General features: G+C 33.2%; 1 protein-coding gene across 3 annotated transcripts in view; it reads right to left on the bottom strand.

Annotated features, from left to right (window-relative positions):
- Positions 1-17,887, bottom strand: part of LOC148276431 (sodium-dependent nutrient amino acid transporter 1-like) — an 86,709-nt gene that overhangs the window by 15,872 nt on the left and 52,950 nt on the right. For all 3 annotated transcript variants that reach the window (XM_088234280.1, XM_088234281.1, XM_088234279.1), the window contains 4 exons: positions 14,647-14,750; positions 12,813-12,999; positions 10,898-11,074; positions 1,279-1,378 (listed from right to left, as the gene is read on the bottom strand). In XM_088234280.1, the coding sequence (XP_088090406.1) occupies positions 1,279-1,378; positions 10,898-11,074; positions 12,813-12,999; positions 14,647-14,750 (568 nt within the window). The remainder of the gene's footprint in view (positions 1-1,278; positions 1,379-10,897; positions 11,075-12,812; positions 13,000-14,646; positions 14,751-17,887) is intronic.

The raw sequence follows: 17,887 nt of genomic DNA, 5'->3' as shown, positions 1-17,887 counted from the left end.
CCCCGATTACTAAATAAACGTAGTTATGCAGAAAGCAGCAAGTCCACAATTTTGAAAAAAATAGATATTAATGTTATCAGATGCAGTAAGGTCAACTTGAAAGTCTGCTAAAAACAGCCAGACCGCTTTCATACAAAAAGCTGTGTTAATCACTTTCTGAAAATGGTGTCGATTACAAAAACAACATTTTTCAATTTGCTAAAAACATCCACAGCATTAGAAAAATCTTACGGTTCTTTAAAAATCATTGAACCTGGTCAAATACATAATTAAATTCTTGTTTGTCATATAAACAAACGAATGTTTTCATTTTTTAAAGTCAAAAACATTCCAACTATTGTGTAGACATAATTATTCAGTTCTTTCACAAAAGCACTATTATCTCAGTTTCACTTTTCTATGACTCGATGCTTTCTGCATAACTATGTTCAAATTTTCTTCGTTCTTGGCTTGTTTTCTGTTTTTTGCCATATATATTTCCGTATCTATAAGTTAGTTCGTATTTGTTATTATCAATTGTTTGAGCGTCTTAAATTCTAAATATTCAAGTGTAATAGTTTTGTCTCTTTATTTACTTCCACTGTTGGAGTTAAATATGGTAACTTGTACATTGACGTCAGTTATAAAATTTTGTTTTGTTAGCGTTGTAGTCTACTTATGTCTCCTTGATTTCCTGTACAAGTGTATAAGAGCTATGGTATGTGGCAGCACTAAACACTAGCTGTTGTCCTTTCATCCGACACGACCAAGGCGGTTGCTTCCCTTCTTCCCGGACTCCTGTGCCCTGCGAGACTCGCTGCGGTCCAATATCTACTGATATTTGAATATGACTTTACGTACTGGTGATATTTTTTACATTTATTGTAACTAAGAAAATAACTTACATAAGATTTATTTATCACTGAGCTTACAAAGGTAAGAATAATCATAAGAGCTACAGATATTAAATGGCACGCATTCGTTAGGAGGCTGTCGGCGGGGAAAAGAGTGCGATCTGCCTTCTGTTCTTTGTTTGATAATCTTTCGACAGCGCCCTCTGTTAGTCGGTTTTGCATTTCGTGCAATGTTCAGATACATTATTCTCCTTTAAGCTGATAAGTGATACAGTTGGGCTGCATGTGACTATGGGCAGTACCTGGATAATCCAGTGAGTAATTTTATCCCATATGACGAGCAATAATTGATTGATGACATTAACTCCTACAGTGCCAATTTGATATAAATTTGTGAATATAATAACAATTATCCGTTTTATTCAATATAAATATTTATTCTCACCGTAAATCCATAAAATAGCAGTCAGCTCCCCAATTCCTACTAAGAAAACGACGAATGAAGCTCCATGATGATCGACGAGATTTAAAATGTATTGCCCTCCCTGAAAATTTAATAAAAGGTCAATTAAACATGATTCCCGAACACACTACTTAAAAACTTTAATGACAACTTATATAAGCAGCAAAACATAGTTTATGAAATACATTGTTATATGATACGTTGAAAATATGATAGTCAATGAAACTCCATAAAATCTTTTGTTGATAGTTGAAAATCGGATTGTAGTCTTGTGGTAGTTTTGCGGGCTCATTTTTTAAAAAAATTATTTGTTCATTAGATAAATTATTGCCAAACGGCAATTACTCCTCATCAACCAATAAAATAAAATTGTTTTTTAAATGATTGTTAATAAACGTATTTGAGAGAAAATGAATTAAGAAAAAAAATAGATACAAAAACAGAAATGGCGAAATTTGTATGTAAATTAATTCAATCAATACTATTCAATGGGAAAAGGGAATAAAGAGAGAAAACAGGAGGTGGGATAAAGAAAAATGGAGAAGAGGGAAACATTTGAAGGAATTCACGCGTAATTTATACAGAGATCAGGTCACAACAAGCCCTGTGGATGCCGAGACTTCTACATTCCCTTCATTAAAATGCTATTCATCTCTGTTGTAATATGTTAGTATTAATAGCTGCCTAGGGGGTTGAATCCAGTCCTTGTCTACAGAAATTTAGACAAACTCAAAACATTGTTGATAAATCCACCTGGTCCAAGAAGAAGTATAAAAATTGCCTAGTATGTAGGTGAAATAATTCAATCATATAAATCTCACCCGCAAAAATAAATTTTTCAGCTCTTTAACTTCACAAATGTCGACAAATGGAAGAATCGAAGGAATAAAGATGTTCAAATATAGGCAGAATTGTGAATGTTACACAGTGTGTAAAGTGGTCATTTAAACCAGCCATACAACAAACAAACTAACAAACCATCACGCCGTTTCCCCGTAGGGATAAGCAGAGAGGATATAACGCCATATCACTCTATCTTTGCATACAGACCCCGCTTCCTCTTATTTGATGAACTTGATCGTGCCATGTCTTTTTCGGTCTTCCTCGTCATTTGCCTCCATCGACATTCGCATCATTGATCCTTTTAGCCGTTCTTTCGTTGTCCATACGCTCTACATGTCCAAACCAACGCAGCACGCCTTTCTTGATTCTGTCGATAATGCATGTCTCAGCCTTACACAGTTCACGGATCTCGACATTTGTGCACCTATCATACATCGTTTTACCACACATTCGCCAATGACTGGTCATAAGCACTGTGGATGCTAAGACTTCTACATTCCCTTCTCTAAAATGTCCGTCATCTCTGTTGTTATGTGTCAGAGATACTATAAAAGAATCATTGACAGAGGATTTGAAATAAATCCACAGTCGAGCCTCGTGGACACTATATGAGCTACAGAGGAATGAGGAATTGTGGATGGAAGTTAAGAGGGTGCTTGAAGATTAAAGACGAAGAGGTAAACCATGAACTGATAAGCGGTTTCACAAAGAAGCGTTAGGACTATGAATTACGGTGGATAGATTGAGCCATTTTAGTTGCAGTAAAAATATTAAATCCATCTCAGGTCCGAGGTTCGCTCACCGTTCAACTACAACTTGATAGCAATTTTCTAACCGGAATATCTAAGACTAACTGGAAGTGAAAAAATACCAAATTAACATACCTGAGTAAACTAAACCATTAGAAACTGTTCAAAAATTTATATTAAAAATTGTGCTTCACAAAAATCTCAATTATAAGCTAAACTTTTAGACATAAGACAAATACATTGTTTTCAATGTTTAAAATATATATTTAAGAACCAAAATTTATTTACAAGTAATTCAAAGAAGGCATCGTGTGTTAGAAATACCACATTGTAAAACGAGGCTCGCACAGAGACATGCATATTTTATAGGCCCAAAAATGTATAACTCTTTTTTACTGATAACATTTAATTGATTCCAAACTTTTAAAATTTTCCTTCTTTTAAAAAACACGCATTATCCTGGATTCAAACTAAAGATATGAACTCTTTTTTTTTTATATGATATATTTTGTTGCCCCTTTAACAAGGAATATTTTTATGTTTTTTCATATTTTTTATTTCCTTTTTTTAATTACTATTATATATATTTTATAGAATATTTTATTTTCTCTTTCTTATGTTACACAAAAATATTATGACGGTTTATTAATTATGGGAGCAAATATTCATTAAGGCCATGCCTTTGTGGGATTTTTGTTTACTATTTTTACTATTAATATGTATTTCATTGCTATGTAATTATCCTTATTTTTTTAATACTCTGTTTTACCTCTATGCATATTGTAAAAAAAAAAACAAAAAAAAGAATAAAAAGAAATAACAAGACATACATTTTTATTACGAAAAAATTAAAACCATTAGCTACCCGTGTATACAATATCTCACAAGAATACGGGAACAGTCAAAGTCATATTTAGAGTGCCTTTAGGAAAGTTGTGTTTAATACCACAACATTTTACTGATAATATAAAACAGTTAAGTTCTATAGTTGCTCCCCCTCTTTCCCTTCTTATTTCCTCTCCATTTTCCCCCAACCGGATGTGACGCGGTTTCTACCCATTAGTGGGTCTTTATCGTACAATCGCGAACAAAACTACATATGCCTGTCTTTATTTTTTTCGAATTGTTTCTATAGTTTTTCATTACCGCAAACTATAAGTCAGTAGTATATTTTCACACAAACTGTACATGATTTTATTGTACGCCAAAACAAAAACAAACCTTCAAGAGGAGTACTTTACTATGTAACGTTTATTTATGAAACGAAAAATACACGCTTTTTCGCTTACACGAATTAATAGGAAAATCAAATTTATTTAAGTATTAGTTAAAACTTATGTCACAAAATATGCACAATTTTAAGTAATCGCTTTAATTGTTTGTCATGTTTGGATGATGAATACAATTCTGTATGTGAAATAAAAACAAAACTCTGGACTAGCATTTTTGACTTGATGGCTACCCTCCTCAAAAAGGAAATCAAGTGGGATTAATTCCACCATAGTGTGATGGTTGGTGCATTCGCCTATCATACTTGAGGTCCCAAGTTCAATTTTCGGGAAGCTAGACATGAAATTTTTTTACCCCGAAATATTTATTGTTCCTGGACTAGCATCTGAAGCGTAAGACGATTACTTTACCTTCAGGTAACAGATTATCAATATACGCTGCATTAACCAATGCAGTGCCCTATGCACCCCAAGGTACTGATTAAGACATGTTCCAAGTTCTATTTCTGATTAGGATACAAAAGTAATCTCAAGCTTGGGTATTTTGTGTTGTAATTCATTGCTGTAATTAGACCTTTTAAGGCAAAAATATTTTTTAATGTAATATTTTAATAAAAATAGTTACCAACAAGGACTGCATTTAACTCCCTGTAGAGCTGTCATATTAACATATTACAACAGAGATGAAGAACATTTTAGAGAAGGTAATATAGCAATCTAGTCATCTACAGGGCTTATGATCTGTCATTGGCTGGTTTAAGTGGCCACTTTACACACTGTGTTACATTAATTGTTCTGCCCATATTTATTTATTTTATTTGTTCATATTTTTTCCATTATAAACTATGATTAATAATAAAAATAATGTGACCTAACTGGGATTACCCGTGCCGAGGACACTTAACAATATACCTTTTTTCATAAAGTTTTCCTCTGCCTGAATCAAATGCCGACCTAAGAATAGATTATTTTTGACATGAATTTTCCCTAATAGAAAGGTCCGATAGGTATCTTGGAGCCATTCCATGAGGGTCTTTGAATACTGCCCAGCAAAGCTTGTATTTTATTCTCTCTGGGCTTATTTACCAGTGCAAATCTCGAAAATGTTGTGAGATGTGAGTATATTATTTTACTCCCGTAATAAGCCTCGCTGCTGCATTCTGTGCTAATTGAGTCTACAGTCTATGATATAACAACAATGTCAACGTAAAATAAAAATGGAGTCAATTTTCATTTAACTATCGTTTCCATCTGTTAATTGAAATTCTTGATTTAACATCCCTAGTTCCCCCTCCCCTCCCTCACTACTCCTCCCAACCCCTTTAACACTCAGACACCCCTCGCCGACCACTCAGCTCACTTTACGAGTCTTTAATTACGACATAGTCGCCTGCAGTTAAGTAGGCGGCTAGGCGTTAACCCTTTATACCACGTCACGTTTTTCGTATTTTAAAAAGCGGAGTTAATTAAGGGCTCTAATTTTTTTTTCAATTCCAAAATATTCCTTGGTTCTATCCCAGATTGTGGTGCGTATGGCACTACTATTTTTTTTTTTAGAGAAAACATCATCATCCTTTTCCTATCATTGCATTGCGCACTGCGTTGTCACTCCAATAGTGGCGTTTCTAGATAATTTTTGCTACACGGAAAATAAGGTGATCAGTCTTATGCTTTAGGTTGTCCAGAAACAGTCTAAATATTCTAGTGTAAAATCACCTTTTAACTTATATTTTGCGACAATCTTTACGTGAATTGAACCCAGGACCTCAAGAATGGAAGGCGAACACGCTATTTATTACACAATGAAGTGGAGTTATCTCTATCGATCTCCATTCCCAAGATTTTTACCTGAGATAGTAGTCATCGAATTTAAACGCTCCAAAATAAGCCTTTTAACTATTTTTTTTCTGTGTGTACACAGTGGTATAAGGGTTACCCAGTTAAGTACTGCATCCTAGATCATTACAAGTTCATGATAAGATTATGTTACAAGATATGAAGTCAGGATTTAAAATCGTAACCTAACCACTAACCACACATTTACGTTATTACCCACACACCAAACTTAACTCAGCCCCAATAAAAATATAATTTATGTGATTAACTGAAAAACTGTTCAATTCATATTTTTTTAACATTATGTATGCGTTATTTTTTTTTAATCGGGTTGTGATCCTGTGGCTAGTGTCTTGGACTCACGGACCAAAGGTTCGTGGTTCAAATCCTACTGTACCCCAACTTGATTCCCATTTTCTAATATTTAGGTGATTTGAAAATGGCCCTTAAAATTAAATATTTGGGTGAATCAGAAGAACACAAATATATCGTTTTTTATTAAAAAAATATTTTTTTATGTGTTATATCATGTATCGAGGTACGAATTTCACTATTTTCGTCAAACATTTTCAGCTTGTGAATATATTTGAAATTCACAAAAAACTGCTTCTTCTTCTACTTTTTTAATGGGCTGTTCACCTCTCAAATCGGGTGTTCTGGCCAAAAAAAATGCTTGAAAGTATTTTTAACCTTTGACATGCTGTTTGAATAAACTCCCTTGAGTAACTATGTGGTAACTGAGTAAGCAAATGCCTGTCAATAACTGTCTCTTTTCATCTCATTAAAATTATCTGTGTATCTTGCTCAGCGATCTAGTTAGATTACATCTCTTTCTCTTAAATAAATATTTAATATATTTTTGTCAGGTTTTTCGATAATTTATCATGTTTGGAAATCCAAGTGGACAAAATATTTAATGAAAAATTATGTTTTATACCTTTTTAGCTAATTATTTATGAGATTTTTTTTCCAATGTGTTAATATTGGCTTAAAGATAACAAAAAATATCTTGATTATATTCATATTAAATTAATTTAATGGAATTTACAATGCCGGTTACATCACAGAGAAAAAAAAAATTGGCTCCTTTAAAATTTGAATTAAACTTTGAAGAAGAAAAAATCATTTTAAAGGTACTAGTATTATAGTAAATAAATTACTATTAGAAAAATAGGAATCAAGATGCATTCGCAAATCGAGCTCAGTTCAATAATCTATTACGTGAAAGTAAGGTGATCAGTCTTACACCTCCGTTGCCAGTCTAGGAACAATAAAATATTTCAGTTCAAAAACCTTTAAATTCATATTTCACGTCCATCTTACAAGGATTCGAAACCCAGGACTGTGATAAACAAATGTCGTCAAAAAAAACCGCCACACAACGAAGCTGATCACCACATATATCCTTAGCCAGGATTTTCAGCTGAGAGCATCCATCGAGTTGAAAGCACTCGTACGGATTTATGGTTCTATTTCATAAACAGAACTGTAGGTATTCTTCATCCGCCTGGACATAGAAATACATATAAAAATCAACATATTGAAAAAATTGTAGATTACCAAACATGGCAAATCGATTACTTTATTGTACACTTAAAACTGTATTTTTCTTTCCTTCCAGATACGTGACAAAATTCATATATGTTTTTCATTCTGTATCTAATGTATAAATACGTTTAATATTTGTTTATTTAATCATTCCAAACTACTAATTACAATTCTTTTTATTGTTATTTTATGATTCACTGAGCAAGTTAATCTTATCATGTATCTGCATCTACGATCGGAAACTAAATGTGATTTGAAAATAATCAAAACACCAACATTTTATCATGATTTTAATTTCCAGTTTGATTAATGAAAACAATTTATGTTATGTTATCTGATCACATTAAAAACAGATTTGCAATTGGCTAATCGCTCAGCGAATCAGATACCAGTTAGGTAGATGAAAAAAATAATGAAAATATCATGGCGTCTCCACTGAGGTATAATTAAATAAATGATGTTTCATATTATGTTCCATGTCGCATCATGCCGTGCAAAACGCGGAGTAGAGTAAAAAAGACTAACTGTCTTTGTCGGATTACTGTGAATTCAACTCACTTTTACGCTGCTTCACATTTACTGACCGCCGCGCGTAAAACATTATTTCCCACCAAGTACAAGATGGGTTCCGGAACCACAGTTGAATGGAACACATGACGGGTACATAGCGCGGCATCCAGTAAATACATATATATTAATGGTCGTATCTTATTATTTTCGAGTTAAAGATAAATGATAATATAAATTATATTTTTTCAGCGGTCGTGAACAATCTCTTTGAGAAGAAATATGGAAACCAACGAATTAAAAATACAATATTGCACATTTTAACTTTGCCCATATTTTTCAGTAGTTGTTCCAGCACATTTTGGGTGTCGGTATGCGTAGCATCTTGCACATTTTAAAGCATTAGTGCAAATACAGCTGTTAGTTTTACATTATAATTTTTATTTTATTTTTTGCAGTTTGTGTACAAGTTATTATATATTTAATAAAATAAATAAAACAATTTTGTTTTTACTACCAATATTTCATTTTTTTCCAGCGACCGGTTTTGAAGCAAACAACTTCTTCGTCAAGGTTTACGTAACTAATGAATTATTTCTTATTTTATTTTATCCATGTTTACTAAATACTACATGTGGAGCTAATAAATCAAAAAAAAAATTCCGTCAAAAGGTGAAAGTTTGAGATGAATACTTTCGAAACTGGACAGGAGTGTTTTTTTTTTCTTAATATGAATCACTTTTTAAATTTCTAAGAGATCCAAGTTGTCTAAATTTAATATTTTATTTCCAACATAAACTACTTTTAATCCAGCGTCTTTATTAAAATTATTATTAAAAATATATTTTTTAAAAAAAACACTGGAAACAGTGACCGTGAAAACCTTCGCACCTATTGATGAATAAATTGAGCTAAACCATTTTTTTTAATTCTTGGTCGTATTTGAACATAAGGTATCAACTTAAAAATGCTAACCCTATATACTTGCGATATCATTTTATTTTGACACACAACCTTGCTATCGGTTCTATTTATTTATTTTATTTTATTCATACAAACACAAAAAAAACGTATTCCTTACTCTATGGGGCCAAGAGCCTTAGGTTGAGTTGGGATACAACATAATGGAAAGTGGAAGCATGTACATTATTAAATAATAGCAAAATTAAAAGTTATGACATAAATATGTTTTTTTAAATGTATTATTTAATCGATTTATTTATTTTTTGTATGTAATGTTAATTGTAAACTAGCGGGCTTATTGCCAAATGACAATTTCTTCTTACCAACCTTTAAAATAAAGGTTAATAAGTTAATAGAACAAATTACAACTGGGATGGAGAATACCTTAAAAGGGGAATATGGAAGTCTACGCATTTACAGGGCTTATGACCTGTCATTGGTTGGTTTAAGTGGCCACTTTACACACTGTGTAACATTCACCATTCTGCCAATGTTTTAACATCCATATTTCTTCAATTCTTCCATTTGTTGATTTTAGTGAAGTTAAAGAGCTGAAACCTTTATTGCTGTGAAGAGATTCATCTGACTGAACTATTTCACGTACTAGGCAACGCCTAAAAATAATTTTCTAATTTTTAAACTTCTTCTTGGACCAGACCTTAATGACTCTCGAGCGGGTGAAATCCAATCTTTTGTCTACAAATATTTGGACAAACTCAAATATTGTAAGTTAATAAAAGTTTAACCCACTAAGCATCTTCTTATAGGAGGCTTGTCAGCAGGTGGGAAATAGGATATGGAATGAAGAAGACGGATGATGGAGCATTTAGTATATATTTATTACTGTACTCTCTCAATTAATTTTATTGTAAATATTTACTTGGCTATAGCCCAATGGAAGTTTAAATATTTAAAAACTTTGCCGCTCTAAACTTTAAGGTTAATCTGATATATCTGACCTACATTATCAAACTATAAACACAGCAATCGTCTCGAGTCTTCTTACTGCACCTACACATTCGTGGCTCTCCAACTTGAAGATTCTCTATTCCCATCTCTCCCCGTCTCCCCCCCACCCATCCACCCCCCCCACCATCCCCCCGGCGGCGGCGCCTGCTCCACTAGCCGAGTGCGCAACCCCTCAACATAACTGCATACCACATTGCATTATTTGCCAACTGAATACCTTCCCTGGTCTTAATTACGAACATATTTCTTGCAAATAGCAGCTCACGAGAGCTTATTAAAAATATCTGCTCCATTCTGAACGATTCACAACTTAAAGACAATGTTTTAAAAATGAACAAACTTTACAGGAAAACAAAATATACTATTTTTTCAAAACATTACTTTTTATGATGATTTTATTTTAATGTTACCTTCTGCTCAAACGAGGCAAACTTTTTGCTAACTTCGTTACTTTGACAGATGTTTCAACGATTCAAGAGATTTTGAATAGATAATGTGGACATCTAAACATTTACAATGCTTCTGATCTGTCATTGTAAACTCGAGAGGATAAAACTTTCATTAACTTTATTATTTTTTTAATTTATTTTTGTTTAGTATTAATATTATGAAATATGTGTTTATGTTATAATTTTTAATTTATGCCATTATTTAAAAATGTACATGTTAATGCTTCAACTTTTCATTATGTTGTATCCTAACTCTACACAAGGCTCTTGGCCTCATAGAATTTGGGATACGTTATTATCATTTTTTCGTAGTACATAATGTATTTGTATGAATAAATAAAAATGGTTGTAGTGATATGACCTAACTATTGTAATGTTGATGATTTTTTTCGAATGCACAGTAAGTGATGAGAAATTATTGGATGGTTGCCTGTATTTTATTTCAAATATGTTTCCAAAAAATTCACAGATTTATTTCGGTTATAGTAATAATATAAAAAGTACTTACAGGAGTAATGTAGACAACGCCAACACTGAAGCCAAACACGGCGACCATGGTAGCTGCCATCCAACCCTTGAGGTTCGGGTACTTGTCCCTGAACACCGTGATTATGGACGACGCCATGGCAACATTGGAGCCCACTCCAAGGACGTACAGCATAAAAAAGAACAGGAAGGAAAACACCTGAAAAGTCAACCAACGCGTCAGATCTATCTTTTCTTAAAAAAATAGATGATACAATAAAACACGCATGTGAAACGATGATTTTTACCGCCACAAGATGAAAGAAAAATAAAACATGTTATTTTTCCGAAAAATTATATCAGTCCAACAATGTTTTGAGTATGTCTACGAATAGTGAATATTTCACAGTGCGTAAAGTGGCCACTTAAATCAGCCAATGACGTGTCATAAGCCCTGTAAATATCTAGATTTCCATTTTCCCTAAACAAAATAAATGACAAATTTATATCTAAATAAGTCCCTAGGGAGGAAATCCAGCCGGTCTGCAAACATTTGCATACACTCAAAACATTGTTGAATTAACTAACCGGTATAAGAAGAAGTATGAAAATTTAAATGTGTTTTTAGATGCTGTCAAGTAGGTGAATTGGTTCAGCCGGATGAATCTCATTCACATGATAAAGGTTTTTAGCTCCTTTACTTCACAAAAGCCAACATATGAAAGAGTTGAGGAAATGTGGATGTTTAAACATGGGTAGAATGGTGAATGTTACACAGTGTGTAATGTGGCCACTTAAACCGACCAAGGACAGGTCATAAGCCCTGAAAATACCCAAGCTTCCATATTTCCTTCTCAAAAATGTTTTTCCTCCCTGTTGCAACAAATAAAGTATATCAGTAATTGGAAAACACCTTTAGAAAATAATCCCGCAATCAACATAATAATAAAATCACATAAGCACTAGCATATTTTTTACCCCACGTTCACGACAAAAATGACTACCAAGTAAAATTAAGTGTTTTCAATAGTTGAGAAATCAGTCTATCTATACTTCGAGTTGCAGAAATGCAATTTTTAATTTAGAAATGAATAGGGATGAGTAAAGAAAAAAAAAGGGATTCGTAGTCAATACTAACAAATGTCTCTATACTGGAAGAACTCAACGTAAAAGTTCTTATATCGGCCATATGCTGCCAACGTATGCTGCAGTTCTTCGGACACAGCTAGACGTGACCCAGAAAATCTGGAGAAAATAATAATCACCGGCAGTGTGCCAGGACGAAGAAGCAGAGGCAGAGCTGCCCTATATGAAGCTGTGGAGATGGCGCAGAGTCGCGAAGAGTGGAGACGCTTTGTCTATGGAATGGCTGGTGAGAGTACCAATGATCACGACCCTCAGAACTGAGGAACGGCAAAGAAGAAGAATTCAATATTAGAATTTCTTTAACTTTTAATGCCCACAGATTGTCTATATGAACGAGTGGAGAAGAAAAAAATAGAGTGACCATATTGAAACATTTATTCTAGAAACCAAGTAGGCGAGTGCAATACTATGCTTTATGCTATATTTTAATATGACATCTCAGGGTGTTGTGCAACAGAAATCCTTCATGGGGGTTTTAACGAGTAATTCCAACCACTTCAATCTTACTGGTAAATTAAACCAAGATTAAACTGCAAGAATTGGGGAGTTTCTTTATTTTTCCAACCATTGCCTGAAACATTTCTGTTCCACTACAGTATCTGGAAACTTTGAAGATCTGTCGATACTGGTTGTTATATATCACATTCGTTTATTTCCAACATTGGAATGAATATACGACGATGAAGATGATGTCTATTTTATACGAATAACTACTGAATTCCATATTTGCATATTCCTATTGTAATATCATATTTTTATGAAAAACGTAGAAGATTTTTTCGTTGGTAATATAAATGAACAAATGTAGTTACTTGAGGAACATTATCGAACTTGCTGATGGCGTCAGGGTAGGAGATGAAGGCCAGCTCCGTCCCTCCTTGCACCACATCCTCCACGGGCAGTCCAGTCTCCAGCGCCAGGTTCCCGAGGATGCCGAATATGGTGAAGCCAGCTATTAAGCTGGTAACCGTATCCAGTGACGTTACTATCATTGCGTCCCTGCAATTCATTATACGGAAATTGAAATTAAAGTTTATTTTAATATGCATTTGAAAATTTCATTATTTGAAACCAAATTTACTTAGATTTGCTGTAGCCTTTTAATAACTAGCAAATCAACTCTGAAATCAAAAAGTTCCCAAAAATATTAGGCTTTGTAATTGTCGAGTTAATATAATAATATTTTTAAAGATAAAACATGCTATTGCTCGCTTGTTCGTCCTCTTCTAGATATGCTTCCGTAATCTGGACCCCGATCACAATGGGAAGTTAATATTTATCTTCAATTTTATCTACACAGCAAAATTAAGTTTTTTGTATGAAAAGCAGAATTTACAAACACGTTTAATTAAGCAGAATTTACAAACACGGTTACCAATGAAGATACTTTAAATGTTCATGCAAATATACTCATTTTCGTACATAGATCACTGTTTTCGTACACAAATATCGATTTTTCTTTATCGACAGTCGAAGATAACTCTATCAACTTTCCATTCTAATCGGGGCCCTGGTCTCCCTTCTTTGTAGGACGGATAAATAATGTACAACATCGTCTACTACGAAAAGCAGTATGGATAATTGGCCTTGAGACAGGCGACTAGACTTACAAAGATATGATAGTCAATGGAACAAGTGGCATTTGATGTTCCGATTCCGTGCGAAATAATGATGTGCTGTTCCTCGATCAGAACTGTACAAAACATGGCTTAAATGCATCAATGCTTCTTCCAGTTTGAAGTATTGTAAGCTTGAGACAGGATCTGGCCTGTTTTTGGAGTAAATCTTTCTAGATTCAATCATTTCAAATATACCAGATTGTGTCTTGAAGTCGTTATTATTCATACATTTGGTATTTTCCAAGTAGTTATTTTTAACTCGTACTTGACGTACTTGTAAGAACTTAAAAATTATAATGTTTTTTTTACTATGACTAAATGGAGTGTATAGTCCGTGAATGAATAAATATAAAATATTCCTTATTTTTTAAGCGGTATTCACTTCATAATAAATTATTATAAAAATATAAACTGTTTTATTCGTGTTATACGTATATTCTATTAAAAGAACACAACTATAGTTTCGAGAGAGCACTCTTTCCATCGACGGGTGATACAAAATGTTGTGTTCTTAATAGAATAAATGCGTAACACTAATAACAAAGTTTTTGTTTATGTAATAATTCAATATTCCAATTATTTTGGCGAATCTCAATACTGCGTTAATGATATTTTACATATTCATACAATGTGTTCCGGAGCTCAAGTGACCGCCTGTTGTCATAAAAAAATATCTTCGAAAAGCTTAAAAATTAGTTCCGAATTTTTTGCTCCTGAAAATCTATGTTAATATTTGTCTTTTTTGCTTTCATAGTTAAATTTATTTAATATAAATTAAATGAGATTTTTTTCTTTTATCAACGTTTGTTAAAATTGAAAGATTTCTCAAAATATTGTAAGAGCTATAATTAAACTGATTTATTTATTATTTTTATGAATAACTTTTTACTTATGAGAGATTAGACGCGCCGCCTTTTAAGGTTTTTTGTCGGTCTTTTTTTTATGAATTTTCACATGACAACGACCAGGCAGTTGATCCCGAGACAAATTATACAATCAACCCACCCTTACTATTTGCATTACTTACCTATAGACATTGTGCCGGAAGTTATTGTACGAAGAATACATAACCACGTTACCAAAACACACGGAGAGTGAGAAGAAGCATTGTGTTACCGCGGCATACCACACCTGAAAATAATCAATGATTAAATAATGAAAATTTCAAAAAAGTGCTTCAAATGCGTTATCATTAACTCTGCCACAACCTACTGTAGATCCTGGCTTTTATTTGTGTCTGACAATTCCCTAGAAAATTTTTCCCTTTACTCGCTGTCTCCGGTTTACTCCCACCATTTGCTAGTACCCTGTTCACTGGGTAGGCTATTATTTCTCTTTAACAATCCAAATAAACCAACCATCCCCGTTTTGGTCGCCTGACACTATGTCATATAAAGGATTGGTTATATGGGAGCTTTTTAGATGGGCGTCCTCCATTCTTGCGACGGACATAACCGACCCAGCGTAGCGGAGTCGTTCTATTTAAAATGTGCTTATGACGTTAAATCCTTTTTTTTATTATTATAAACAATATATACATATAAAATGATAACATACGTTGTGTTTTTTCAAATTAAAAAATGGGCACCAAAACTACGACTTTTTAAAAAATATTGAATGTAAAAAAACATCCCTTTTTTTCAACAATAGATGTAACTACGAGTAGTTTTCTTTATAGTAAACCAACACGTAAAGAAGTGTAATATTAAAACCAAGCATTTCCACACCCAGTGGTCAATGGGACACTGCATTATGAAACGTTCGATCGTCGGTTGCATGAAGGTAAGGTGACGAGTCTTACGCTTCAGGTGCCACTCCGGGAACAATAAAATATTTCATTAAAAAAAACATTAAAAATAATACTTGACGTCCACCCTGCCAAAAAATCGAACGAACATTAAAAATTATAAGCGAACGGACCAACCTCTACACAACGAGGCGGTCTCGATTTCCTTATTTGGGGCTTTTACCTGTAACTCGATCACAAATAACTATCGACGTGCTAATAAGCGACGTGATAACAACTTCTCTTTATGGTTGTTTATCGTATTCGTGATTACAATGCAATATCCGTGAACACCTAATATTAAATGTCAAAATATTTACGTTTCGCGACGTATAATCCTGCTGCGCAATCACATATAAGAATTTCACCTTTGTAAATATGGAAAATATTTCAAAACTGCTATTTTTATTTATGTATTTATTATTTATCATGCTATTTATTGCACTTTGCCGGCGGTTGGCAAGGTAAATGTCAAGAAAGGCAGTCGCCATAGTAATGTAATTTAATTTTCACTTTTTTGTATTAGATACTCCTTACTATTTTGCAAATGCAATATATTGTATTATTTCTAAAAGTAAACGCCGATTTTTCACCAAAGAACTGTATTTATTTACGATGAAAACAAAAAACAAACCGACACGAGCGTTGACTTAGAGATAACTTAAACATGTTCATTATTGTTCATTGTGATCGCTCAAATGCTTTTTATGCATGTTTTTTAGCACGTCGATAGTTTTTGTGATTGAGCTACTGAAAGTGGCTATCGAGTCGAAAACATTTTTTGTGTCCAGGCGGATTAACTTATGCTTTCCGGAAATGGATCCGATTAGACCCACAAGTATTAAAAAATATAAATTATATTTTTATTTTATATATTTTTTATAAAGAGAAATACTTGAGTTCTTATTATTTACTCAAATATTTAAATTTTCAGACCATTTCCCAAAAGTCATAAATAACTTGTGCGGGAAAAATGGAAATCGAGTTGTGGCAGAGTGGGATTTTAACCTGGGACCTTTGGTCCGTGATTCCACAATAATATGTAAATCCACCATACTATGTAAAGCCATTTCTGTGCGCTCGGATATTTTGGAATATAATTAAACAAAACCACGAAAATCGAACAAGTTTCTACGACACGTCTTTTTATTAGGTCAGATAACATTCTGATAATTAAATAATATTGAAAAAACTACAAAAAATGCCTAAGAGGCAATTTTGTAAAATTAGGTCCAATGTGACCCACTCCTGGCACGCGCGTATTTTTTCCCGTCCCAGCGGGCTTTGAGAGTCAAGAAAACAGTTCTGTGTGTGAAACGAATCAGAACCCTGGACATAGAAATATTGTGTTTTAACAAAACTGAAAAATATCATACGTGAATATGGAAGTCGCCACCACCTATGGACAGAATGATAAATACACTTTACATTCCTCTTTTCCTTTATTCATCTTCCACCCCACCTCGTCATTTTCCATCTTTTTCCTTCGCACTATCTCCTTGTTTTGTTCCTATTTCGTTTATTTTATTTTGTATGAAAAACATTATTTTTAATACTTTTCAATTCATTAATTTATATATATTTTTATTTATTTATGACAAAATACAACTTTATTACAATTAATTGAATACATGTTATTGGATAGCAGGCCCTACTATATATTTTTTTAATAGTCTCTATGTATAAATATTTGACTTGTACATTTGCTAGTATTAAAAATTAATAAAATAAACATAAAATAATAAATATATGTTACACAGCCTGTAAAGTAATTTCTCAACTCAGACTATGATAAATCGTAAGCTTTGTACATTCTGCCTAAACTTCATCTTTGTTAAAACAATGTTTTTCATTTTTATTGTTTATACGACTTTTTACACAAAATACCAATTTCGTAAACAATTTTTTGTTGATAAAACATTGTTGGTTGAACTAATTAGTGTAAGGAGAAGAAAGAAAAATGGAAAATTGTTTTCAGGCATTGCCTAGTAGGAGAATCGTTCAGCCGGATGAATCTCACCCACACGATAAAGGTTTCAGCCCTTTTACTTCAAAAAAGTCAACAAATGGAAGAGTGAAGGATGTGCGGATCTTTAAACATATGCAGAATGGTGCATGTTACACAGTGTCTAAAGTGGCCATTTAAAGCAGCTAATGACAGGCCATAAGCCCTTTTAATGCCTAGACTTCTATATTCCCTTCTCGAAAATGTTTTTCCTCTCTGTTGCAACATATTGCGACCAATTTTGTATTTCCCAATGCATTTTTAAACTCAGTACATCATGTTCTTGATTTCCTGTTGTTTTTCTCTTTTTGTAAAGTTTAAAGTAATATGTCTGGCTTTATCAAATGCATTTAAAGTCAAGTGCATTATGCTGACACAGGGGGAGAGAGATAAGGACTTATAAATGGTTTATTCTTGGATTTTAAAATGATTTATCAAAGCACGAAGCCGCTCGGGCACCTGCGAATGGGAAATCTG

Source organism: Micrasema longulum, unplaced genomic scaffold (assembly GCF_059751315.1).
Source record: "Micrasema longulum isolate JH-2025_06_02 unplaced genomic scaffold, ASM5975131v1 h1tg001218l, whole genome shotgun sequence".
Lineage (NCBI taxonomy): Eukaryota > Metazoa > Arthropoda > Insecta > Trichoptera > Brachycentridae > Micrasema > Micrasema longulum.
The sequence above is the reverse complement of the archived record's forward strand: the minus strand, read 5'-3'. Positions and strand labels throughout refer to the sequence as shown.